General features: G+C 37.4%; 1 protein-coding gene across 1 annotated transcript in view; it reads left to right on the plus strand.

Moving 5' to 3' along the window:
- Positions 1 to 27,393, plus strand: part of DGKB (diacylglycerol kinase beta) — a 633,251-nt gene that overhangs the window by 247,684 nt on the left and 358,174 nt on the right. The window contains exons 14-16 of the mRNA XM_036493711.2: positions 2,867 to 2,983; positions 11,358 to 11,431; positions 13,389 to 13,463. Coding sequence (XP_036349604.2) covers positions 2,867 to 2,983; positions 11,358 to 11,431; positions 13,389 to 13,463 — 266 coding nt within the window. The remainder of the gene's footprint in view (positions 1 to 2,866; positions 2,984 to 11,357; positions 11,432 to 13,388; positions 13,464 to 27,393) is intronic.

Below are 27,393 nucleotides of genomic sequence, written 5' to 3' on the forward strand. Positions count from 1 at the left end.
TAACAGATAGTTACATCTATATTTATAGATACTGAGATCTATACTAATAGATATTAACATTCATTATTACTAAATTCTGTACTAACAGCTATTCATTTCTACTGACAGGTAATAAGATGGATGAACAGACATTGTGGTCTATCTGAATAGATTTAAAGGCCTGAACTAAGATCTGTACTAGCAGAGACCAAGACACGCTCTAAAGGATGCTAAAGCCTTTACTAATAAATACTAACATAAAGACCTATACTTGTAGGTACTAAGATATATACTAGCAGTGTATAGTTACATTTAAAATTCTGTATACGTGCATACTTTGTAGAGGCATATTTTTGTACTCATAACACAAGCTCTGAATTTTCAAATGTGAGCTTTGAGCTTTTCCTAAGCATGTGCTTAATGCAAGCAGTAGATTTTGTGCTTATAGATGCATCTGGAAATATAATGAACCCTTTGCATAACAGCAAATCCATAAGCATTCAGTTGGGGAACCCTGTCTGTTTTGTGCTAGTCCTAATAATCCGGGTTTATTGACCACACACTCTAATATAGACACAATGCTACTAACTTTACACATTTTATATTAAACTTTAAATAGCTGTGACAAATAGTGCCACTTCTCTATTTTACATAAGAGTAAGCTTTCTGGATTAAATAACACTTAGATGGCAGAAATGCGATTCAATTCAGATTTTCTGACTTCAAACAATAACCTATAATTCACTCTTCTTATGCCTTATAATGTTCAAATATCTGTAGGCAAAAGTGCAATTTAGACCTTGCGAAGGAGCTTTCTTTTAAAACATTGATCTTTTGCCAGAAATTATGTTTATGTGAAAGCACATCATTCACCAGAGCTTGAATTTCAGGAATCTTATTATGCCTTCCATTTCAGCCACACAAAATATATTCAGTGTTTTTGCACCATGAAATTGCAACATAAATGGACTATACTGATCAGCATTTATTTTGGTCAAAGATTTCTCTTGCACCTAGATCCAATATATTTAAAAAGCACTTTGCTTTCAACGCTACTCAAATACCTTTTTCAAGGTACAGATATTGGAATGATTCCTCTGCTAGAAAATATAGAGCTCAAGACACGTATCTAACAGGAACACCTGGTATTGAAGGAACTAAGCATCCACAGCCAACACAGCCCTAATATTCAGTAACTTAGCACACACAGCAGGCATTACTAATCTATCAGGACATGTTTTCTCATCAAGCTGGAACATGACCCAACAACCTCTCTTGATGGCATACTTTGGGCACTTGCTAAAAAATTCGTGCTTTTAATGTTAAATTGAATTTATCTGTGGCCACTTGTCAGACACCGATCTAGGTTTTAAAGTAGGAGACGGCATAAAGAAAGTGCTTTGTCTTATGGAACGTTGACAGCACTTCTGGCTGTAACAAGCAGTGTGAGAACAGGAATCCTAAGGAGCTTGGGAGCCTCTCTAACACTTCAGCAAAGACTTGAAGTCAGGACCATGCCCAACAAAGATACAGGGGCTTGTTTTCTGGAAAAAGTCCAGAACGATTGAATGCAAGTCACAAGGGTGTAATCAAGGAACAGCGAACATGTTGATGTGGCTGATTTAGAGATGAAAATGCTGAGTGTGGTTGTCTTGTAGGCAATTGCATAAAGAGACAAAGATGGAACCAGATTGATCCATCGGTGGATGGTGACAATAAGCCAGGCAAAGACTGAGTAAAAGTGGCTGCTCTCATCGTCTAGCAATGGAGGTCCAAGGGCTGGTGTTTCATACACTCCCCCTAAAAGGCATTTGTTAAATGGGAGTTCAGGCTCCGGTGAGAGAGCTCAACAGCTGTGCTACACCTAGAATGGTTCACAGCCGTTGGAAAGGCTGATGCTTGAATGAAGTTACTTAGGAGATACTGATGAGAGGTTCAAGAAGTTCTCACAGGTTGCCAAGTGAAGGGGGAAATGAACAAGAGAAGGTGAGGGAGCAGGAAGCCTGGCAGGAATAGAGCGCAGAGAGGAAGAAAAAAACAAATCCTCAGGGAGCCAGGTGGAGCAAGCTTTCAACAAGGGAGGCAGACCAGTTGTGTCAAACCTTGAGACTTGAGACGGTAGTGACTGTAGGACTTCAATGTGAAGGTGTCTAAGGTGGCTGGTGGAAAATGAGAGAGTGTATCTGGGTGCCAAAATAGGTTTAAATCTATGCATATTCTTTTTATACTTTGCAGTTTTCAGTACTCTTTTAAGTTTCCCTTGTAAATCCTGACTTGGTAGAGTACTAGTGAAAAAACCTAAATAGATTGGGTTGAAAAGAACAGGAAGACAGGAACTAGAAGAAGCAATACAAAACAAAACAAAAAATCATTCCTGTTTTTTTTTTTTCAATGTAAAGACCAAAGGAATTACCTAGGGTGGACTGTGAGTTTCAAGCTATTGGCCATTCATGATTGAAATAATAGCTTCAAACCCATCATGCAATCGGAATGCATCTTCAATACTGCATGCATTTAGTTGAGCTTTTAATGCTCAGTATAACCTTGGACATTTTATCTATTCCACTGTTTATGAAAATACTCAACAGGTATGGTCCCTAATAAAAAGTCATAATTGGGCACACAGGGATAATTACAATTTGGCTTTTTTTCTTTTCACATCAAATCTTTAGCAAATACTTGAAACAGGAAGCTATTGAATACATTGAGCCGGTGGGAAGAACAGATTGCATGTTACACCTTGAGGACTCCAAATTAGAAAGCAGAGCCCAAGTTTGTAACCATGAAACCCTTTATCATTTATCTTTTGTAGTAGAAACTCAGCATGTGTGATGTTGCTATTTTTCTAAAATGTTTATTTTTAGAACAGTTATCATTTTTCTTACAGGAAAGACAATCAACCATGAAAAAGGAGAAAAGTGGCTCCCAGCAGCCAAACAAAGTGACTGACAGGAACAAAATGCAGAGAGCCAACTCTGTCACTGTGGATGGTCAAGGCCTACAGGTGGGATTTGGGAACATGTTTGTTGAATTACACATTAACTACTAGATTGCTTCAGAAACATCTTCATCAGTTAATCAGGATCTCATTCTTGGAGTTGATTGATGCAGCAGCAATCTGGTTAGATTAATGATTTATGGTGTTAAACTCAAGTTGGCAAGAAGCCCCGTGCTAAACATTTTTGGTAAATTAATATGAAATATAAACATTTGCTATGTATGAGAGGTCTTTGAAAACTTCATGGATTTTTGCTTTTTGAAAACCCGAATGAATTTCCAAATGCTTTTTGTTTTGAAGTACACTTGTCTTTGGTTTTGTTTTCCTACAAATTTCTTCAAGTAGATTCACACATGTATTATTTGTTTGTAGGTAACCTGTCTTCCTAAAATGCATATCTAATATTTAGAATAGCTGTAATTTTAAAAACTGATATTGATGACAACAAAATTACATCCTGAGGAAAAAGGGAAATAATTATATTTGTGTGGGTACTTTTGTGTCTTGATAATGAATAATAAAAATAAAGAAATTATCAAAATTTATCCACATCTTCCATAACCAGAATACAAAACCTTGCGTATTTCAGATCCAGTTTAAATACATATGGGTGCTGGTTATTTATTTTTAGTATTGTAAGAATCTATGAGCATTCCTATGACCTCTGACATCGAAAACATTTTCCATCTTCATCCATGTGCATTTTAAGATATTTTGCACGACAAACAAATATATTTGTTCTGTTTTGATTCTAATATTAAAACAGCCACAAAGGTGGCCTAGTTAACTAGATTGTGGAGTTACTTTGTGTTTTTTATCTATATGTTTCTGCCTTCCAGCTGTCGATTTTCTTCATTTACACATCTATTTCCGGTTTCCAATTCATGAAGTAGCCCGCCCACCACTTCCCCTAAAACACTATGTCACACACTAGCCTTCCACAGCTGTGGTTTCATATTTTTGTTTTCAGAAATTTAATATTTTGTCCTACTATGGGTGGATTTGTTCTTTCACTTGCAAGCATGATTTGTGGTTCAGGGGTCTGCGACCTGATGGCTTCCATTGAGCCGTGGCTATCTCACTGAGAAATTAAAGATGATTCTTCAGTATCAATAGCAAGCTATCCATTTGGATTGGAACTGTTGTGTATAAAATTAATTGTGAGTAGAAAAACTATGAGGAATTGTTAGATGTAAATATAGAACAAGAGCATTCTTTATGATAATGCCATACATGTGTCGGGAAGCATATAATTTAATCATTAAGAGAGTGAGCCAGAATGTATTTTGGGAGTCAATGGAAATCTCAAATTGTGTTCATAATTTGGAGAGCAAAAAGAAAAAAATAAGTGACCCTGTAAAATACTTATTGAACAAAATCAACATTTGAATTCAGTACATCGCTGTAAGATATAGAATCAACCCGTACGTCTACCAGCTCATGATTGGTATATATACATACACAAGACAGAATAATTCACAGCTATCGAAATGAATGAAATTCAGTCATAATGAAATGGATTCCGTTGGAGACCACTTCTCCCGAGTGAAGAAAGCCAGTGTCCCCCTAAAATAAATATTATATTCTTCCTGGTTTATGGTTACTAATATGCAGAGTACCAAAAATATGTACCAGGTATGAGTGAAATTGATGTTTCGAGATTTGATCATGATAAAAAAAATTTATCACATTTGCCTATGCTCCTGTGGAACAATGATTTTCCACTTACTACTGTTGAATTGTTTATTTAGTGGAGGGTTCATGCTGTGATTCTAAAGCAAACTGAAAACATTAGAAGAGAATAACAAAGAAAAGAGGAATGGTAGGATAAGTAGTATCATTATGGTCTTAAACTTGTGTATGAAATACATGAAATCTGCTTATTTTGTATACAAAATAAATCTTTGAGTGGCTGAAACATTTAGTTAAGGTGAATTTCTGCAACGAAATACTTCAGGGGAAGCCTATCTTTTAAATCCAAGTTTATTTGAGCTCCTAGTTCTCATCATGAAAAGGAAACATCCATTACTGGTTAATGCTTAGTACATCTTAAATACTAGAATAACATCCTAGGATAAACCTGCCTAATGCTCTCAATGCAAATATGAAAGGAATACCGTTGTTACATTCAAGATTTTTTTAATGGACCATTTTGATGTTCAAAAGTAAGGTAATTTTCCAATGCTACAGTCAATGTGTGATATAGGCAAGGATTGATGAGGATAGTCAAAAAAAACAAAATAAGAGGGGAAGGAGGAGGGACGAGTGCTAGATCTATGTCCACGCTTGTCTTCATGTGCCTTCATATGGCTGTAGTATGTGCCACCAAGGCCTCTGAATCACAACTTGTCTATGCACAGTTTCTGCAAATGGCACACTAATATCTGAATTTCCCTGATGGCAAATCAAATTTAAATGCACATGTCAAATGCTTCAAAAGCTTTAAACAAGCACAAAAATATAAGTTCTGTAAGTGCATTTGATCCAAAAGGAATTTGACATATTTGACATTATCAGAACTAAATTAGTCAAACTGAGAATCATAGATGATTGACGTTCTCTGTGGGTATGTTTCATCTCTAATCTGATAGTACATTCTCATAGTTTTCATGACATTTGAAAATTTCAGCTGCAGTTGCCACAGGGAAAATATGCATGTTAGCCCTACAAACCCTAGTAAGCAATACTATAATCATCACCATAACTTTTAAAATTTAAACAAATAGCACAGAATCTATGTGGACCATACATATAAGTACCTCACATTATTCTGAAGAAAATAGATTTTTAATTGAAGAATTAATTTTTGAATAATTATTTGACACGTGATGAAAAAATACATAATAGTTGTGCATTGTGATTATCAATTTTAGGATAAATACTGGGTGTAATTTTCCAGAAAATATGAACCAGAATTTTTCGATTGGCTTTGCTATATATATTAGATAGTTTGTGCGTGTGTATACACATATATGTGCATACATATGTATTTCAATATTATATATATATGTATATATATATTATTGAAAAGCCTGAGATGCAGCCCGGTATGCATATAACTCAGTGACAGGAGACACACTGCTTAAAGAAGACTATTCATCATAGTTCAGCACATTCATCTTACTTCTTCCCAGCTAACCAGTATAATGATCAGGATTATTATTTCTAATTAGAGGAAGTAATAGATCATGTATAACCTTAGGATGAGTCTCATTAATTAACCCAAGTCCTAGGGGACTTCAAACAGAGATGGTTAGGCACTCTGTCTTTGTCATTGTTCACACCATAAGTTTACAGTGAATACATAGGATCAAATGGGATTGAAACTAGAATTTCTACACTTGTAAGAGGACTACCCTACCTGTGAACAGAAAAGGAAAAAAAAAAAGTCAAATTACCTAAATTGTTTTGGGTTGAAGTTATCTTCTCCTTAAATATCCCTACGTAAAATTTCCAAATAACATGTAACAACGAATCGATCTAGCTTCCATGAAGGGGGCCCTTCATAATTATATAGCCCAAATGGAGCCTGTATGTCACATGATACAACTGCTTGTCTTTATCATCGTATTTGCAAAATCACATTCCAATAATTATCACGAATGTCAATAAAACACACACATGTACACCACACACAACTGCACACTGTGCATTAGTGAGTCACTTTGAGTGATATGTGTGTGACCCTGGTTTCCTGAAGGTCCCCCATTCGTTGACTCTTTTGCAATCAGCTCCTCATTTTTAATCCAACTCAATCTATATCCCAAGAATGATCATTCTGTCCTTTGCAGTTTATAATTCGTTAAGCTAAACTGAGTCCTTATTTCCATCTATACAAAATGTGCTAGATGATACATCATACAAAAACAATAAAACTGGGAAGGAAGAGAAATAGCAAGGCAGAGGCTCTGTTGGAATCTTGTGTCATCTTAAGTAGCATGGCAATGAGGTGACATCTGCATAAAAACTGCTCAGGGGTGAAGCAGTTCCCCACATGGTTCCGTAGTTGTTGGCAACTAAAAGCACCTGCTCAACAAGCTCCAGGATCAGCAAAAACAGCTGGATGGTTGGAGTAAAATGAGTGAGAAGGAAAGTGATATAGAGTCCTTTAGAGAAGTACTGAGCTGGGTTTCTAAGATTTCAGGGTCATTATAAAGACTTCGGCATTTGATCTCTGAGCGATAAAGAGCTATTTGGAGGTAGGCAGTTTTCACAGAATAGTAATACAATTTCAAATACAGCAGTGTTTCTAAAACTGGTGAAAACAGATTAAGGTGTATGGCTATTTTGCTGCAAGTCACTATGAAATCCATACATATTTTCATGCACTTTTTGAAGGCTTTTATATATGGGAATTTTAAATAATCAATAGGCTTGCTATTGATGAGATTGCCTGGGAGCGGCCTTCCTGACAGCACAATTCTCAGGGCTTGTCAGAGAAGGTGGAGAGGTATGGTAGCATTCTGGGTTTATGTTGGGAATGGTGCCACGGTGCATTCTGATGGGATAGATACAGTGTTTGTAAGAAAATGGGGTGAGGGACATTTCTCCACTGCAGTGATGGAGTTGCCATCAACTGAGATGGAGTCATATCTGAGTGAACCAAGTTGAGAGAGAGATTTCTAGTCCCATTGGGTTCCCATGGACATTTCAAACACACAGGGCAGCACAGAAATTGAGAACTGAAGGGAAGGAAAAGTTGTTAATTTGTGAGTGAAAAGTATGTTGAAGTTACAATCAATAGATAAAGTAAGACAAGTAAGGAAGAGAGTATTTATAGTGAAGAATGGTTGAACCTGTATCTGAAACTACCATGAATCCAAAGTCAACTTCTTTACAATTATTTATAGAAAATTTCCTCTTTCCCTGGATAAATAAAGCTTCCCATGATGTGCTCTATGCAGTTTTGTTGAGATGGACAGTTTCTTTCTCAAATGGCCTCACAACTCATTTATAATTCTTCATCAAGTTTTCAAATACCGAAGGTACATTAAATCTTCCCTGGATAGTTTCTCCCTTGGTTGATATTGCCCAGCTTTGTTCTTGTCATTTTTGAGACAGAGCTCTGGGAGAGAGAGGGTAAGCTGGGAATAGGCTTCGTGCTTTATACATAGGGCAACTAGCATTTCACCTCTTACATACACTGTTCCACCTGGCATTACTAAAAAACACTGTATCAACATGTGCTTCCAAGAAAGTGTATAGTCTCAGGGTGACAGAATTCCAAATATAATTGTGTTTGTTATCTTGCCTCCCACTCATCAGTAATGGGTGCAATATTTATGGACGGTAATGAAATAGTTACTAAAATATCTGACTCCTATATCTTATTTCCAACCTTGTATTCTGAAAATAAAACTCAAGATTGATCAAGTGAAAGGATAGATCAAATAGAATCCAGGAGAGAATTAGTCAATTAAGCTCCAATACTGATATATGACTATAGTCTGATAATTCACATTGTATTCACATATGTGTGCAAGAGAGTGTTCCTGATAAGTAGGCAATGCTACACTAAGGCTTCAGAGTATAATTTTAGAAATTTACTTTCCAATGGCAATAAGAGAAAAGATTTTTTGTGTAGTCCTTGTACCATTTCTGCAATTTGAATTGTCTTCACATGTAAAAACATCAAAGGTAAACTTAAAAAATATTGTTGAAAAAGAATCCCCCCAAATTTTATTCACTGAAGATAAATATACGGCTTCAAACATGCAGAACTATTTAACATAACTTGAATCAGTAAATATTATCTTCCTTACAATACAAATCTACTTATCAGCAATTTTTATGAAGTAGAAGGAGCTTGGCCCTTAGCTGACTGACCTCTGAAATCCATGATCCGGAATATAATTGTCAGATTGAATTAACTAATCAAAACAGTGCATTTAATATACCTACAAATGCTCTTTAACTGAAACTATTAGGTTACAAAAGGATTACCTGACAATGAATATATCCCTATTCCAAATGGGGGAAGTTCAATGTAAGAAAATGTCTAATGTAAGTTCAATGTCTATTCCACCGTTTGATAGCAGTTTCCTATTGTTCTTGCTTGGGAACCAGTGGCATCGACCACTTTGTTGAAGAATTAAATGCCTCTCTGCCACATTCTAGCTGCACCCAGTTCTGACCCTCCCATGCCTTTGGTCTGTCCCATTAACGACCATCAGATTTCATAGAACGTATCAGGGAAGTAACAAAAGCAAGGCATCAACAAGCCAGAATAGTGCCAAGTCATAGGCTTTTCTCTCATGTAGATAAAGTTTAAAACTAGAACATCTGGTGTTGGGGAGGAAATTCCCTCTCTTCCTCAAAGCTGCAAGAGCCATTCTTCACTTCCTAACCTCAGTACAACACATCCTCAAGGTTACTGTATCTGGAAGGATGGTTGCTATGGTTCATAATTTTCAGATTCTGTCAGGTTGTGAGGGAAAAGGCGAAATGCCCTGATTCTTCGCTTTGGAAAGCATACCTTGCATTCTTGCCGAATATTTCTCTGTCAGTGTCATCGGGCTGCTGTGACATCACCACAGACCGAATAGTACCAGCAAGGCAGGTTGGTTCTGAGACCTCTCCTGTTGGTCTGCTAGTGCCACATCTCACTGTGTGCTCTAACTCATGTGCAGAAGGAAAAAGATAAGAGACTTACACGTCACTAATCCCATTACGAAGGCCTGACTCTCATGAACTTCTCTGACCCAAGTTAGCCCTGGAGACCCTGTCTCCAAGTGCCACAAATTCAACGGGGATTTGGACTTCAGCATCAGAATTGCAGAAGGTGTAATTCTGTTAGTAGTAACTTCCACTTACATGGCATCCAGTACAATGAATCACTTTTTCTTGTAAATTCTTTCTGTGTATTTATCACCTTTCATGTCAAGACACCAACTTACACACATGAAATTCTGGAAGCAGTACCAGCAGTTTGTACAGCACACAGGTGATGGGACAGTTAACTATTTACAAATTACCCTCTAACCAGGGTTTTTTTTAACCCACGGGGAAGAGGGATGTGGAAAGTGAGTGTCAATAGCAGTTTCCATCTAAAAGGCTATTGCTTTTATCAGAACCATTTATGGAACACAACAGTTTTAGCTTATCAGACTTCAAAATGACTGTGTAGTACTGAGGTCTTTAGCACTCAGCTCTAAGAATTTTGTCATGGGACTGACTTTTACAGAGAGAGAGAGAGAGAGAGAGAGAGATGCATCCTCTGACTCACTGTCCGCAAATGGTCAGGGCTGATGCTTATCAGTAAATCCATGTGGGTGACGTAGTTGCCAAGATGCATGAGCCATCTTCTGCTTTGCCAGGGGCATTAGCAGGGAACTGGATTAGAACCACGACAGACAGATCTCAGGCAGGTGCTTACATGGTATGCCTGCCTCACATGCTATGGTCACAAACCTGAGCCCTCATTTTAGTCTGCAATGGACACACAGTGTACATCACAATCTAAGAGCCCTAGAGCGGATATAAACTAGTAGGCACCTTACGTGTATCCATTGATTGTGCACTTTGGTTCAAGGGAGAATGGGGAAGCTTGTGCAGAACTTATCTCAGCTGAGTTGGATACAAACTAGGGACAAAGAGCCATGGTGTTCTTTATGGAAGAAAGTAATTCAGAGGCAGCCCAATGACAGACTTTAACGAGAACTAGGAGAAGCCAAGTTGGAATACTAAGACTTTCTTGACCCTCTTTCTTAGCTAATGTGGAGGTACTAAATAAATAGCTGCAAATTTCTTCGCTAAGGGGTACATTTCTCCATAAGGATATATGTGTTATCAGGATAGTCAGTTTGTCTGCCTTGTTTCACAGAAAAGTCAGTAGGGACGAAAACAACCGATTACCCATAGCTTGGGCAGAATCCACCCTCATTAAGTAAAAGTGAAGCCAATATCTACTGAAAGCATGGACAGGGCTGCCTGGCACTGTACTCCACACACACTGAAAGTGTCCATGGAATGTTGTGTTGAGAGGGACTCTTAGGCGCAAGGGGCCTCATGTTACCTTATAGATGAATGTCACACATACCATAAAGCTCCAAGTTGAGGAACCGGTGTGAAATCTATTATTTTATCTTTCTTTGCACCTGATCTTTTCCCTTCAAATGATGTTTTCAAGTGGATAACTTACTCACTGTCTCACAAATCATAACCTTTTTTAAATCCCCAAATTATGACAAAGGTTACCCTCTTGCTCTACTCCTTTTTAAGCCTGTCTCTAGTCACAGAGAGTTATTGGCAGGTCTCACAGAAAGAAAAGGCACATTCTTGAATTTGCCAGTGCTATTTTATACATAGAGATGATGACAAGGGGTCCTCTTCATGCAAAGCATGCCTAATAAGCTGTCCGTGTATTCAACTTTCCTTCCAGATCACTCCTGTTCCGGGCACTCATCCGCTTTTGGTTTTTGTGAACCCCAAAAGTGGTGGGAAGCAAGGAGAACGGTATGTTCTTTAACATAGTCTTTGTTTTCTGTCTCAAGTACACAAAAAAGATAAACCAAACTTAGAAATGATTAAAATGTTCTCCTCAATGTTCACACATATAAGTAAACTCAGAAGGAAATTAAGCTTGGAGGGCAGAGAGCACACCTTTTGAATACTCAGATATACCCACCCCCTTGATCTTTGTACATTGTACGCAGATTGGAATGAATCAAAATCAAGTGAAATGTGAATATGTTTGAATGAACTTCTATTATGAGTGTGGACATGCATCTTCCCGCATATGCCATCCACACATAGCAGAATTCAGTGTGATCCTTTCATTGCCTTTGCTCTTTGTTTGCCTTTATAGGCTAGAGAACTGGGGAGGGGGGAAGTCCTAAAATCGTATATCCAAAGCAAAATTCTCCATATCCACCAACATCTGTGAAAGTGTCCATGTGTCATTCACTCAGACAGTAGCTTCCTGGTCTAATACACGTTTCTAGATATGAGGATATAGGATGTAGAACATGGACATTGAGGGAGGCAAGCATGTAAACAGATGTAGTGTAATATTGTACAGTAAAAGTTAAACCAAAGGTGATGAGGAAGCAGCTACCGATGAAGGCTGCACTGTCTTCAGACATGTAGCTTTGGGCTGTTGCATTGGTTCTGATAAGAAGTAGATGCTGGCAAGATGAAGGAGGGGGAACAGATTAAAGAATTGGCCTGATGTCAATCTCGAGGACTTTTTCAAGGTTCAAGTTCAGGGGAAAGAGGCAAATGATGAGAGATAAACTGTGGTGGTGTTGAAAATATATGTCAATTTTATAATGGAAGTAGCTTGACATCAAATGGAACTTTTTGTCATGGTACAGTACAACTGTACTTAAGTAGGAGGAGGGGAAAGGGCCGGATTGCCAAGGTTTCACAGAACTGGCTGGTAACAGAGTATACAGTCCTGTGTTAAGGCACTGGGATACAATTCCCAAGGTTGATAGGCATTGATTAGTACAAAGCCTATCCAACAATGAGTTGCAGATGCCAGGGAAAAGTAGGTACTGAGAATGACCCAAAAATGCAATAAAACAAGAGCGGGATTTAGTGCAGACTGGGAGGTGAAGTTGTGTAGGCAGCTGTTACAGAGTCAATGTAGAGAATCGCCATCAGCAGGTGTAATATTCAGGTGTTTATGAATATATATATTAACATCTTACATGTATATACCAGCTAATTTTGTAAGTTAAGTATAACCCTTTCCATTTGTGCATTTTGTCTGACAAGTCCTGCCGCATGGGATCATGTTTACTTAGGTACATCCCCACTGCGTTTGTCACACAAAGATTGATTTTTTTTTTCCAAAAACATGTTTAATATGTACCTGTCGGGGCACTTTAAGAATTTTATGAACTGATTGCTCCACATCGTGGTAAGTTTAAACTAATTATACTAGCTGAGGCTGCATTCATCATGTGAAATGTACAATTGTGTTTCACATGGGAGAGATAATTTCCACCATCTGTCCAAATAATGCAGTATTGAGTTCTACAGAAAGTAGAATCTATTTGCAAGGATCTATTGAAAGACCTTACTTAATCAATTTTACACCAAAATATTTTTAAATACTTAGTTAAAATATAAGTGGCTGATTCAGTAATGTTCAAAAAGGAGATCAGAGACTATATTAAAAGAGCATGCATGTTTTGAATGCAAGTGTTATTTCTAGCATATAAGCCATATTGCGGTTAATTTTTTTGCACAAAGAAACCATTTGTTGCTATTTAACTGCTAAATGCCTAAAACATGCATGAATTTCAAAAATTGTTGACACTAAAGTAAACTTGCTTTTTCATTCCATTTATCCATGAATTTTTAAAAATACCCTCATCTTATTATAGAAGTAAGGAAATGCAACTATTTGAAAAATACTAGATGTCACTAAGTTTCTTAATTTTCCCTATTTTTATCTTGATAGAATTTACAGAAAATTCCAGTATCTACTAAATCCTCGTCAGGTTTACAGTCTTTCTGGAAATGGACCAATGCCAGGGTAAGTCCAAGACTAAACATTATTACGATTAACTCACTTAATAGTGCCTAATTAAATTAGCAGCCTGACATATTTAGAAATAATCTTATTTTAATACAGCAGCCAGATCAGCATATACAATACATTAAATGTCAACAACATATGAGAAACTAATGCAGATAACGTCTTTCCGGATAGCTAACAGCTCGTTTCAAGTAGAGTTTACAAAAACTGGGAAACACACACGCACATGTACACACTCATACACTCACTCACAATAAATTTTACTGGATCTAAAATATGGATCTGCTGCAAAGTAAAGAGAAATCTAGCTGGCAAAGTATAGAAATCATTATATATATATATATATATTTTGTTTACTTCTTACATAATGAGGGCCACGTTCAGAGCTGATTGTGGATAGGTAAGATGCACTGAAATAAAACTTAGCCAATATAAGCCATATAATTGGGCACTGAAACACACGGTCACTCATTGTGGTCTGTACTTCCTTTCTCTCCAGGGACATGACAGTCAATAAGAGGTGATATGCACTGAGAGAAATTTCTAAAAGCTTTCTGCGTTGTTTCCTTAAATAACAAGCATAATTTAAAATGAGTATGACTGATCGTTTTTAGTAATTAGAAACAATATAAAATTTTTACTCCTTTAAAAGTTCAGCATAAAATTTATGTCATTGTACCGTCTGTGAAACACATATTCATACAATGAATTTACTTAGCCCAGTTCATTTCATCCCATTCTCCTACGCCCTGGCCACCTGCTGCCAGGCCTGAGTTTCTGACAGCCGTGCAATGGTCAGTAGAAGCTTCCTGCTGCAGAAGACAGGCTCCCTGCAGCAGCTTTTCTCAGATGCCTGCGTTGGTCGGCTTCAAGCTCCAGAGTCCACAGGAGCACTCCTGGCCTAATTGCTGGGTGAGCCCCACACAGGAAGTGCAGTGCAGTTAAAACCAAGGCCATGTGCAGTGTAGAGGGGACATGGAGCTCAGCTTGAGGGCTCCTTTCTCCCGCTTACCATGCTGTGGACTTCAACGGTAGAGCTCTTCGTCTGTGGGAGTAACACGGTTGAGGTTAGAATGTTTAGGCATTTCAGAACATCTGCAGGTCCACTATTCCCAGTACAGCAAAAATTTATCTTAACTTGATAGTTAAACAGAAAGTCTCTTGGTATCAGCTTGATAGCTTAACATCTCTGTGCTTTCTTTGTAGCTTTAGAAGTCATTGCCTCATAGCACAGGGTAAAGTTAAATAGACAAATGCCTGTGAAACAGAGTAATGTGTTTCCACCTGGTATATCCTCAGTCAAGTTCACCATTAATCAATATTGTTTTGTTAATGCTACTTAATAATTAATAACTAATGACTCATGAATAATTTGAGGTTGAATGTGAATACATAGCAGTAACACTGACTTGGGCTCTGATTTCTCATTTTGTTTTTGTTTTGCTAATATACTTTAAAAGTGTGCTGCATGGTTCCTTTCAGTATTCGACCTTTAATTAAAAGTATCTATTTAGAAGCCTTGTAAATATTTATAGGTACAGTGTGGTATTTCCTTTTTTACTTTGACTTCCCAGGAGCAATTTTAAAGTTGTTTTTAAAGTTTAGAATTTTCTCCTTTTCATTTCATCTTTAGATACAATGTAATATAAATACCTATATTATATTTCCTTGAAAATAGGGATATTGGCATTACATAATGTGGGATTCATGACAAGCATGATTAAGTGAGAAAAGAAAGGTATATATTTCCATGTAGATGGTACAGTGTGACAACATTGTTATACTGTATATAGCTATACAATATGAAAAACTATATAATATAAACATAGGTCACAATATTTATGACTACCTATTTAATAGGTAAAATGACACTGACAGAACTTTATACTCTCAATGTATTAAACTCCACATATAAAAACCATGAAAGTTCTGCGTCTAACTTATTTCACAAAATAGATGCAATTGGAGGTGATAATCCTCCCATATCTATATAGATATAGGAACACGATATCGATAGGTTGTCTGTCTCGTCATAAAAAGTCCACACTAAAATAAATACTGTTATAGAAACTTGAAGACCCCATCTCAAACTGTGTCACTTCTTACAGAGTATGTAGACTACCTCTGTTTCATTGTATCTCCTCAGCTGATCTAACATATACACACATACGAATTTTCTGTCATCCATCTATCACACATGCACATATCCACTGGATAGATTTATGTAAGTTAGAATGCAGAATAATAATAATGCAGAATAATATTTCTCTGCCATTTTAAGATCAAAAAGCAGCATTTTGTTTTCATAGATGTTGTTCAGTTCTGTTATCTCTAAGAGCTACATGATGGTCTTTCCAAATAACTAAGTATTCTGAGTATCACATTGCCTGATTTCAAGTACTATCAAATACGTTAAATTTGTGTGATTTTTAAATTAAGACCATAGATATAAACTGGAGTAAAATTGTGTCTTAGCAGAAATGGATCAGAAGAAGGGAGGGGGCGGGAATTGGCAAGCAGCCGCGGGGTGAGGGAAGAGTGTGACAACCTCCTTGGAACTGTACCTGTGGCATGCATAACATCTTCATGGTAATACTTTTTAATATCAAGAATATTAACAAATGTTTCCAAAGAATAATTTGTTATATGTGCAACAAATGGTTGAAATATTTTCAATTTTATCTGTATGAATCGCTGACAAGTAGCCAGCCAAAAAGTGCATCTTAAACTCCAACCCCAGAAGCAATATAAAAGGCTGATTTCCTGCTACGCCCTCAGATTGGCTTTAATAAGTTCTGTTTTTGTCCAGTGTGATTGATGGAAATATACCCTTGTCATTTTTCTTTGCATGTCTTCAGTCCATTGTAAAGTTATAGACGATATGAATTTGCTTTTCTATAAGCAACACAAATGCAATCTTGTTTAGCCTCCCAAATGAACTTTGCTGAAAAATTTATGAGATTGCTGATTGAATTAATGGACAAATAAAGAAATGCTTTTCTGCAAAACATGGAAATCAGAGGAATGGAAACAAAAGGACAAAGTCATTAGGGGCTACAGTTGAGGGAAAATGAATGCAAAGCAGTTGGTGTTCGTGCTTCACTCCTCAAATTTCAGGTTCCAAGACAAACACTTTTGGTCTCTGTCACCGTCCTTGCTGTGTGTACTGGAATCCCAAACAATAATCCTATCAGAATCTTCTCAATAATGTGCTTCCTCAAAGCCATGAGACCTCTATACCTTGAGGATGAAAAGTTAACTTTTGCAATTCTCCAAGCACTATCTATACTGATTTCCACAGTGGTTGTACTAGCCTACACTCCCACCAGCAGTGAAGGAGGGTGCCTTTCTCCCCACATTCACATCAGCAGATGCTGTTAATTGGAGTTAGGTGGTACCTCAACGTGCTTTTCATTTGTATCTCTCTGATGGCTAGGGAGCCTAAGCACCACCAGCAACCTAACTATATAGGACATCTGATGTCTCCCTAGTGCTGGGACCTGCTCTGACCAGAAGTGGAAGTAAGGTTGTTAAGACAACAGTGCAGCCTCAGCACGGTATCACAAGACGTAGAGACTAGTGAACAGGAGCTTGGGCTACAGAAACCATGGTGAAAATCTAACATAAGTACCCAGACCTGGAAACTTGCTGCAGGGAGTGGCACAACTGACTGCAAACAAAGAGCCATGTACCAACTGCAATAAGTATAATTGAACTGTAGACCTGTGGGTGACACAGCTTAGAAACCTGCCCCAAGGAGAAGAATCTGATAACCAGAAGTACAATGGCCAAAAGCAAAAGAAGAGATAAAGGCACAATGAATATTACTGAAGATTTCCCTGCAAAGGAGCAAAAGACCTTGCCAAGCTCAGAGTAACTGAAGAAGACATCGAGAAAATGGGGGATACAGAATTCAAAACACTTGCTATAAAACTTCTCATCAACAGCAAGAAGCGTGTAAAACAGGCATACAAGGAATTTAAGGAATATGTCACACTGGAAATGAAGCAAATGAAAGCTGATACATCAGAAGTTAAGAATACAGTGGAGCAAATTAGAAGTAGTGGAGCGTCTCCAAAATAGCAGAAGAAAGATTCTCAAAACTAGAAGATATTTCCTGTCACCAGGAGAATACATACAAAATGCTGGAAGCAGAGCTGGATCAGACCAAAAAAAAGTATTCAAAGATTGAAAGACATTATTAAAAGGACAAGTATAAGAGTTATGGGAGTCGCAGAAGGCACAGAAAGAAAAGCTGGGTTTAAAATGTATCTCATGAAATAATAAGGGAAAATTTCCCTAATCTAGAGAAAGAATTGGGAAACAATATCCAGGAAGGGCACAGAAGTTCCAACAGTGTAGACCAAATGCGATTTTCACCACGACACATGATCATCAAGTTCTCTTCAATCAAACATAAGGAAAAGATCGTTAAATGTGCACATGAAATAAATCAATTGACATATAAAGGAATGTCAATTAAATACACAGGAGGCCTCTCACAGGAAACTCTACAGGTAAGAAAAGAATGGAGCAGGCCTCTCACAGGAAACTACAGGCAAGAAAAGAATGGAGCCTCATATTCCAGATTCTAAAAGCAAACCATTGTCAGCCTGGGATAATGTACTCAGCAAAACTTTCCTTTGTCTTTGCAAATAAAATGAAATTGTTCCACAGAAAAGAAAAGTTAAAAGAATATGGCTCTTCCAAAACTGCCCTACAAATGATACTTGAAGATATTCTCTTGACAGAGAAGAGGAATAGCACCTACCAAAATCAAAGGCAAATGTGAAGAACATCCCAGCAAAATAACAACAAAAGACTAAATCAGTGAGCAACCCATTGCTAAAATGACAGGAACAAATTATCACCCATTCATATTAACCCTGAATGTAAATGGATTAAACTCATCAATCAAACATCATAGATCAGTAGACTGGATTGAAAAACAAAACCCATCTGTTTATTGCCTAGAGGAGACACATTTCACCAACAAAGATCAATGGAAACTGCCTCATGGATTTTGATTTTTTTGTTGTTTGTTTGTTTGAACTCTTCAAAACACTTCTTCTGATTAAATTCTTCACTGACTCATAGATCACACAGTAGCATCATTTGCTTCAAGAATGTTCTTGATTTTCTTTTACATTTCTTCAGCAGCACATTAGTCATTCAGTAACATGTTATTTAACTTCATGGTGTTGCTAATTTCTTTTTTTTTTTCCTCTTTCTGTTTTTGATTTTGTTTTGTGGCTTTTCATTGAAGGGGATGTATAGTAACTGTGTAATGTAGACTATCATATCCAGATGTGAGGATACAATGCGGTATGCATCTCTACTTCCAGACAAAGATGAACTCCCACCAAAACTGTTTACTATATTGTGACAATAGGATGCTGGACTCTATGCCATTGTCCATGCCTGCAATGATGGACAAATGACTGTGTATGAAGACTTAAAATATAGTAATGATATAGGGGAATTCAGTGAGGGGAAATTGTATTGGGGAGGGGATAAGGGAAATCCAAGGGCCTATGGAACTGTATTATAAAATTATAATAATAAAAACATGTAAACTTTTAAAGTAAAAAAGTGAATATATTAACTATTGATAATTAGTGGAACAGAACCAGTTAGGGCATATAATTCATATAGATATATGTGAATATGCACATATATGCATACGTAACTTAAAGGGAGACTATATATAACATTCTGAGATTTTATACAAGTGTATATGTATGTATGAGTGTATGTATATTTTATGTGTGTGAGAGAGAATTTTATGGAATTAACCCAAGCTTTTGGCCTACTGTCTAGTCCAAAATTTACTTACTTCACTCCCTGGATCAGGTCTGCAGGTCCACAGGTGCCATATGAACACAGATAGTTGATGTTCTAATATACTTGTCCTTAAGCAGGAAACTTCTCCCTTACTCAGGGCAAAATGGAACATTCACTCCAATCAGTGCCTTATCTACTTGGATGAGGCCCACTCATGTTATTGAAGGCATCCCGGATTCAATCTACTAACCTAAATACTGGTGTTATTACCCAATATTCTCCTTTGGGCCATTGATTCTCTCATAGATAAAACAGCAGTGTTTAATTTGCAGAGTTTATCAACTCCCGTTGATTCAGTGACTGAATCTCCAATAAGCTGCTTTCGTGTTACAGTTGACCAACTGTTCATCCCTGAGGGCACATGAGAGATGGCACCTAATTTCAGGGGCATCCACTTAACACGTGTCTCTTCTCTGACCTGTAAACACCTTAAGGACACACCAACTTGTTGAGATGCCATCATATTGCTTTTAGTAAGTCAGTTGACATGTGTACTTACAAAGGCATAATGGGAAGAAAAGGAAAATCCAAATGACACCGAAATATTTAGTGTAATTATGTCAAATGATTTAATTCCATTATAGAAAGCATCTAATAAATCTAGCTGCTTCTAACTAACCGGTTGGGGCCTTTGAGGCACAGGACCATGTCAGAATACACTGACTTGTTCCTTATACCCTAAAATAACCACCATGATTTTGAAGATAAATTCACATGTTCACCTCTTTCATAACCTTCATCTCTGGCAATACAAACATAAGCCCCTGAGAATAAATAACAAGACATGGTGCTTGCTCACCCTTCAGGTATCTGCAGTTCCAACGAAGGGTACCTACTGAGAGATTCAAACAATTCCTCTGTCAGTACTTCTCCATCCTGTCCTATCAAAGTCATTGATGGTATGAAATGTTTTGTTAGCTGGCAATGTTTAACTCTTCTATTGCTTCAATTTTGGTTTTCTGTTTCTCTCCAGAAAACGTGGACAGGAATCCAGAAGTCTTGAAGCAGCAGGAATGGGTTGAGACCAAGTATTTGACTATGTTAATATGTGACTAGGCAATTCAGTAGAATTGGAGAATAATTGGATGTAGATGACTGCATTGGCATTTTCTTCATTACAGTGATGCAATACAAAGTTTGTTTGCTTTCAGTTCCTTGAAGTGTATAGTGATGGCTTTCTTTTTAACAGAATCCCTAGGTGGTGCAAGGCATCTCATGGAAACAGACAGGGGCTGATTGTGTGTATGGTGTCAATGTGTCCCTTTCTTACTGCTTATAAAGCCACAAGGATTCAACCAGAAAATTCTGTCCTAAGGAGCCTCTCTTTCTTCACTTCCCATAGGCTCCACCCCCAAAACCCATGATCAGATTAAGCTTCTATCTCCTTACCTCACAATAAGAATTCAGTTTCAACACCTGAGCATTTGATGGGCACTCAAACTACATGCAAATTATAGCCAAGCCAGGCTCACACGCCATGATTAAAGCAAATTTTCCAGTTAAGTACATAATAAATTTAAATTTGTACTTCAATATTAGTTTTCCTTATCATTTTATAGGTGTCTACATATGGATTCATCTGCAAATTTAATTCTTAGTGGAAAAGTCATTGTTAGGTTCAATTTAATCAAGAGACTACTCACTATTTGAGTCATATTGGTCCCTCTCTCCAAAACATCTACCAATCCTTTATTCAGTAATGGAAAATGATTCCTCACATTCATGTTACACCAAAGCAGAAGATGCCTCTAACAAGTCTATTGTCTTGTCTATACTAAATGTCCTCTGTAAACGTTCCTGTTTTCCTCTTGACGTGTCTGCTTTGCACCCAGTTTAAGAGCCAACTGCACAGCTACTGTCATCATTTTGTGTAAGCTACAAATGTTTTGCCAGTTTTTTTCTCTTTGTGAATCCCATTTGCATTTTTGCCCACATCAACCAGCATAATTTCCCTCAACCACCTTCGAATTGAGGGACATGAAGTACAATAAGCAAGGCACCCTCGTCTAAAAACATGAATGTTGTAGATATAGAAGGTAGAACATTGGTTAGCAGAGGCTGGAAAGAGTGTTGGTGGTTGGCATGGCGGTGTGAAATGGATGGGAAGAAGTTATTCAGTGGGCACCTGTTATAAGAAACATTAGGATGTTTGTCACAAGGTGAGAATAGATATTGGTAATAGACCACATAGTTCAGAAAATTAAGAGTAGTGATTTCGAATACTTCAACATGGTATTTTACAGGATAAACACACTCTTCTGAACATCACACAGTGTTGAATGAATCATCCCATAGTAACCCATAATTACATACAATTCTTACATACCAATGGAAAAATATAGCAAATTTTTTTTCTGTTATCTGAATGATGTGTCGTTATTACTAAGTTTGGGGAGAAAACATTTCCTCAAATCAAGATCATTGAAATAATCTTTGTATTTTGTTTCATTTTTTGTGCTTCCTTTGCATGAATGCTTCAAGAAGTGTGTTTAGAATGAAAACATCATTTTTATTTTGATGCAAACATCATTTAAGGAAAAAAATAAGTACGATGAAAAAAGTAAGCCTATCTTTTAATTTTCCATGAATTTTCCAAAACGTTCTTGAGAATCTTATTGACTCTTGCTTCAAGATTCTGAAATTATTGTTATAATAATAGTTATTTCTTGATGATGCTTATTGTACTGCAATTGAATAAATTATTTGGCATTATTTCTATTTTAAAAGGTTATTTATTTTTATTGGAAAGGTGGATTTACAGAGAGGAGAAACAGAACCATGTATTTTTAGTGAGCTGGAAAGGATGAAGTAGATAATATTACTTCCTAATTCTAGTAATGTAAGATTTTTCTTTACATTAATATGCACATCTCTAGTTGCACATCAGTTTCCCTGGATAGTGTGACTTTTGTGAAAATAATATCGAGTTTGTAGTTTACCTGTGACTTAGTCCCTTCAAGGAATGCTTCAGTAAAGTACAGATGACTTGTTCTTATATCATCACCCAAAACGGTTAGCCAAGTATCTATGGGATTTACTGACTTGAGATAAAATACAAAATAACTTTAAAATATATAAATAAATTTCCAAACTTTTCAGCATAGCTATATATAATGAATTCCTTTGCAGAAACTTTGCTTTCATCCACCCGAATTAAACGCAGAATGTAAATAATTTAAAATTGAAATGTAACATCAACCCACAGATACACCTATTCCAAATACCACATACCTTTCTGTAGTGAATTCTTGGAATATATTCTCTTATTAAAATAAGTATACAACTTAGAACATGCATAATACATGGTACAGATGTCATTGTTTTCTTGAGAGCTTTCCCACCATCTTTGATTTAAATTAAGACCCTCTGGAGTCAGCTGCTGACCTTTTCCATATGTTTCTTTGGATTCAAATCAGAGAAATGAACAAAATCCTCCAAAGGTTAAGAAAACGTTCACTCAGCTTCAAACTAACTCTACGGTAATTGCACAGAGCGAGTTTCTTTATTGATGCATTAATAAAGCATTTGCCTCTCCACTTCTTATGATTAATCATATAATATCAAGCAAATGATGCTGTAGGCTTCCTCTCAATTAAATATGTAAGTGTAATTTTGACTGTCTTGATCACTTAAGGATTAAGTTTGTAAACTGATTTATGCTCTTAAATTAAAAATCTTCAGATTAACAAGAGAGACACAAACTGAACTTACTGCCACAGCATCACAAAAAGGCCGACCATTCCTCCATTCGGGACATGTTAGCGGTTTCATCACTGCTGACCTAACAGTGATTGCATTATGAGTTCAAAGAAGCCATACATCTGGAATTTTACTTCTCATCTCACAATAATTAGACAGAAATTTCTGGTTTGTGGTTTAGAGGTCATGTCTTATCCATATCCCTTGAATACTCTGGATAAACGAAGTTTCTTCTGAACTGGCTAATAAAGTGACCAGTTCATTTGTCTGTTTGCTTTAACTTTTGTTTAATTCTACTCCACTCGCATTAACAAAATATCAAACCTGGATACTTCATTATTCCTGAAAGTTTGTTTCTTGCTATTCTGGAGGTCAGGAAATCCAAATCGAATTACCTACAGATTTGTAGACTGGGCAGTGCTCATTCTCTGCTTCCAGGAAGGCACCTGCAGCACCCTGAGGACACAGGAGGTGACCTCGCATGGCACACAGTCCAAAGGAGTCCTTGGAGAGCACTGGTTTCACTCATGCAGATGAGGCACTCATGTTCTGATCACTGGGGACTAAGCTCCATTGTGCACTCCAGAAGGACAAAAACGTGCAAACCACAGCATTCCAACTTCCCTTCCCAAACGCATCTGTTTCTTATGTACAGAAGCATCTATTTCTTCCCTGTCATTCCTAAACTCGTATTTTTTCTAGCATCCACTCCAAAATCCAGAGTCCTGTCTCTCTGCTGTCTAGATCAAATATCTAAGGAGTCTTCAGATATGATTCCTGCAGTGGCAAACTGGCCCCTGCCTGTGAGGTGGAGGAATGAGACCTTTCAGCTGTTTAAAACTGTCTAGTTCAAAGTAATTTGTGAAAAAGGATCCCTAATGGGCAGGTTCAGAGATTGGTGTGAACATGGCTTTGGGACTGGATCATGCATAGCGAGTGCTCAGAATTGTAGGGAGAAACTCAGTGTTCTTGGAGCTGAACAAGAAGGTAACAGGAACATGGCGGAAAAGGTCATTCTCAAGATAGGTATAAGGAACAAGATATTGAAACCTGCAAAAAAAAAATGTCAAGCAGCAAACAACATGCACTGGTGCTTTATGGGTTACGAAACTTGGAAGAGATAAAGCATGCTGCTTGACAGAAGACATCTCTGAACCTTGAACTAGATGGAACCCAGCCCCGCTTGACTGCTCATACTGAGCTCCAAGAAGACAGCGATAAACACAGAATCTGGAACCGAAGAGAAAATTCTTAGCCCAACCATGTTGTAAAAACATCTAAAAATTTTTTATTTAGTATAGCGTAGCAAGAATGTCATCAAGTGAACGTGTGATTAAAATATTAAGACGGGTGGAAGTCAGCTGCCATTCCAAGAGACAAGCAACAGCTAATTTGGGGTGTATTTTGGAAGTCATTGAGGCTGCCTTTCACATCCCAACCCAAACACATCTGGGTTTTTAGGACAGAATATAATTTTTTAAAGATTTATTTATTTTTCACTTGAAAGAGTTTCAGAGAGAGGAAGACATGGGTCGATCTTGGAGCCCAAATGACTGCAGCTGCTGGAGCTGAGGCAGTGCAAAGCTGGGAGCCAGGGGCTGCTTCCAGGTGTCCCATGTGGGTCAGGGGCCCAAGGCTTGGGCCATCCTGTGCAGCTCTCTCAGCCATAGGTAGGAGGCAGAGCTGTCCATATTCATGTCTTAATCACACATTTACCTGATGACATTCTTGCTATGTTATACTAAAAAAAAAAAATTAAAAACTGTTTACCACATGGGTGGGCTAATAATTTCATTTTTGATTCCAGATTCAGTGTTTATCTGTCCGCATTGCAGGATCCATGAGCACAGGTTACAGCCCTGACAGCTGAAGGTGAAGTGTAGGATTTTAGTAATAATGGTATCGTAAATTCAACTTAAAAGTTTGGCACTCATGATTTGCATATTTGTTTCTCTAATGAAATGTATATACAGATTTTGGTTGAAAGCATCACTGTGGCAAGATAGTAAATGCACGAATTTAAAATTCTGTTTGAACTGGTTTTTGTGGGCACATACATTATAATTGAATCCATAGAAGCTCTAATATCCTGCTAGCTAAGAATAAAGCCACAGTTGTCTAATAAATGAGCGTTTCCCCCACAATCGTGCACAAAAATCGCTCAGGTTCTTACTGATTCTGGGATCACCAAGAAACAGAAGATAAACAACTGGACTGAAATCTTAAGTCATTCAAGTTATAAAGTACTGGGCAATATCAATCCTGCTAGTATTTTCACGGTTATAACTCATTGTTCCATTGAAATGCTACAATGCAGGAATACAAAGTACAAAGTAATTTAACATAAGAATAATCAATGCAGATACATAAATATAATATTCTTGTGTACTCTCTAATGTCCGTAATCATGACAAGTGTAACCAGTTGGTGTGAATTGGAAGACAATTGAATTAGAAAAATCCCGTGCAGAATAGTGAAATAATATTTTAGTGTGCAAGAAAATAATGTTAATTTATATAAACATCTATGAAAACGGTACGATTGTTGAATTTAAAAAAAAATTGCTTTTCTTTAAAAACACTTTAGTGTTTCATCTCATTTGTGTTTTTCTGATGAGTCTTAAATCCCTTGAATCCTGTAGATAGAATGATCAGCATTTTCAGTTAAACGGTGTGCTTGGAGCCAGTTGCACCTGAAGGGACTGGCTCTTATACTTCAGTACCCCTCCCTTGCGTAGGAACTCCTCAAGGGTTTAACAGATACCTTAGTAATGCGATCAGGTAGACTTTCTATTGTTCATTTGTTGTGATTATTGTTTTATTGAGGCATTTTAATTTTCATGAGTCAAGACCTCCACGTCAATTTGCAGTCTCAGGGCTGGTGTATCTGAAGCAGCCGTGTGCGTCCTAGGCTCTAAGGGAAGAGGTTGGCGATACAGGTTGCCTGATTGCTGCAACACCTGGAGTGTGCGGTTTACAGACATCTTAGTGCACGTTGGTCGCTCCCACGCAGCAGCAGCACCTGCTGGGAACACTGTCATTGCCCAGTGTGACTTCACTGGGCTTGTGAATCATCAACACCGACGTCACCAGCAGTAAGGATGCTCACATCTTGTGCACGTCTGAGGCAGACCTCACTGAAGACACAGTCGACTCACCCTAGTGCATCACGACTTGGACCTCACAGAGCTTCATCAGTTTAGGCACAGCAAAACACTGGAATGCCTGGCTGCCTCACAGCTTAGCTGTGACGAAGCATATTGCTAGAGTCTCACAACTTTACAACACTAACATTTTGCATTACCATGATGACTTGTGAAGCCAAGTTAAACAACTCTAGCAAAACATTAATTAAAACATATTTGAATGTATCCTTATAGAAGAAATCAAAATTGTCCTTCAACTTCTTCATTAAAATATAATTTAAGCTTGTTGTCACATGAAAATATCCGATGTAAGACAAAATTTAGGAAAGTATATTGGACAGTCAGTGAATAAAAATATTATGTTATTCTGAATCTTATAATTCTTCATTTGTAAACTGTCTTCAATCAAATCTTTTATGAGTTTTCTCTAATAAAATGCATGCAGTTTCTTTTACAAACATCACACCCCACATAAGCAACATTTTCCTTGCTCGTGTTTTGTAATGCAGAGACAAAGGGAAGGCAGCTGCTTCAACCCTGTTCTTTACTTTCTATGAGCACACATCCTATGGGAGTCTCAACTTCCTCATGTCTGATAGAGAACTCCTGTTCCCACCTTCTCTCCAACTTATTGTCTAAGAGAAATATTTTATATTGCTTTTCCATATAGATCCATGTAGCACTGCAGGTATAATATACACATCCGTTAATACCTTTAGATATTTAGTATGAACATAAACATCAGTATGTACTTACACTATTGAATATAGTATGGAAATAGTTCAAGGGCAGGCAAAGAAACAATTTGTGATGCGTTCACTCCATGTTGTTGTATCTGTGATTAAGTGCTGACCTCTACTTCTGATCCAGCTTCCAGCCAATGCACCTCAAAGGCAAAAGCTAATCCAAATGCATGGGACCCTGCAATGGAGGCCCTGGATGAGACTGGCCCAGTCCTGGCTGTTGCAGCATTTAGGGAATAAACAGGGTGGTTGTCTTGGTCTCTCTGCTTCGCTTTCTCTCCCTTGAAATGCTTTTCACAACAATCATTCTTACAAATACTGTCCAGTTCCATTAACTCCTTTAATTTCCAATTCAGAAAATGTTTAATTTTGGAGAGAATATGGCCAAAATAAAACATACATGTTGCTTAATGCTGTGCAGTGTCAAAAGAAAAAAAAATCACAACAAATTTAGATCCAGCTGACTTCTATTTGCAGTTCTTAAATCAAGCAATAG

Source organism: Ochotona princeps, chromosome 20 (genome assembly GCF_030435755.1).
Source record: "Ochotona princeps isolate mOchPri1 chromosome 20, mOchPri1.hap1, whole genome shotgun sequence".
NCBI classification, from domain to species: Eukaryota; Metazoa; Chordata; class Mammalia; order Lagomorpha; family Ochotonidae; genus Ochotona; species Ochotona princeps.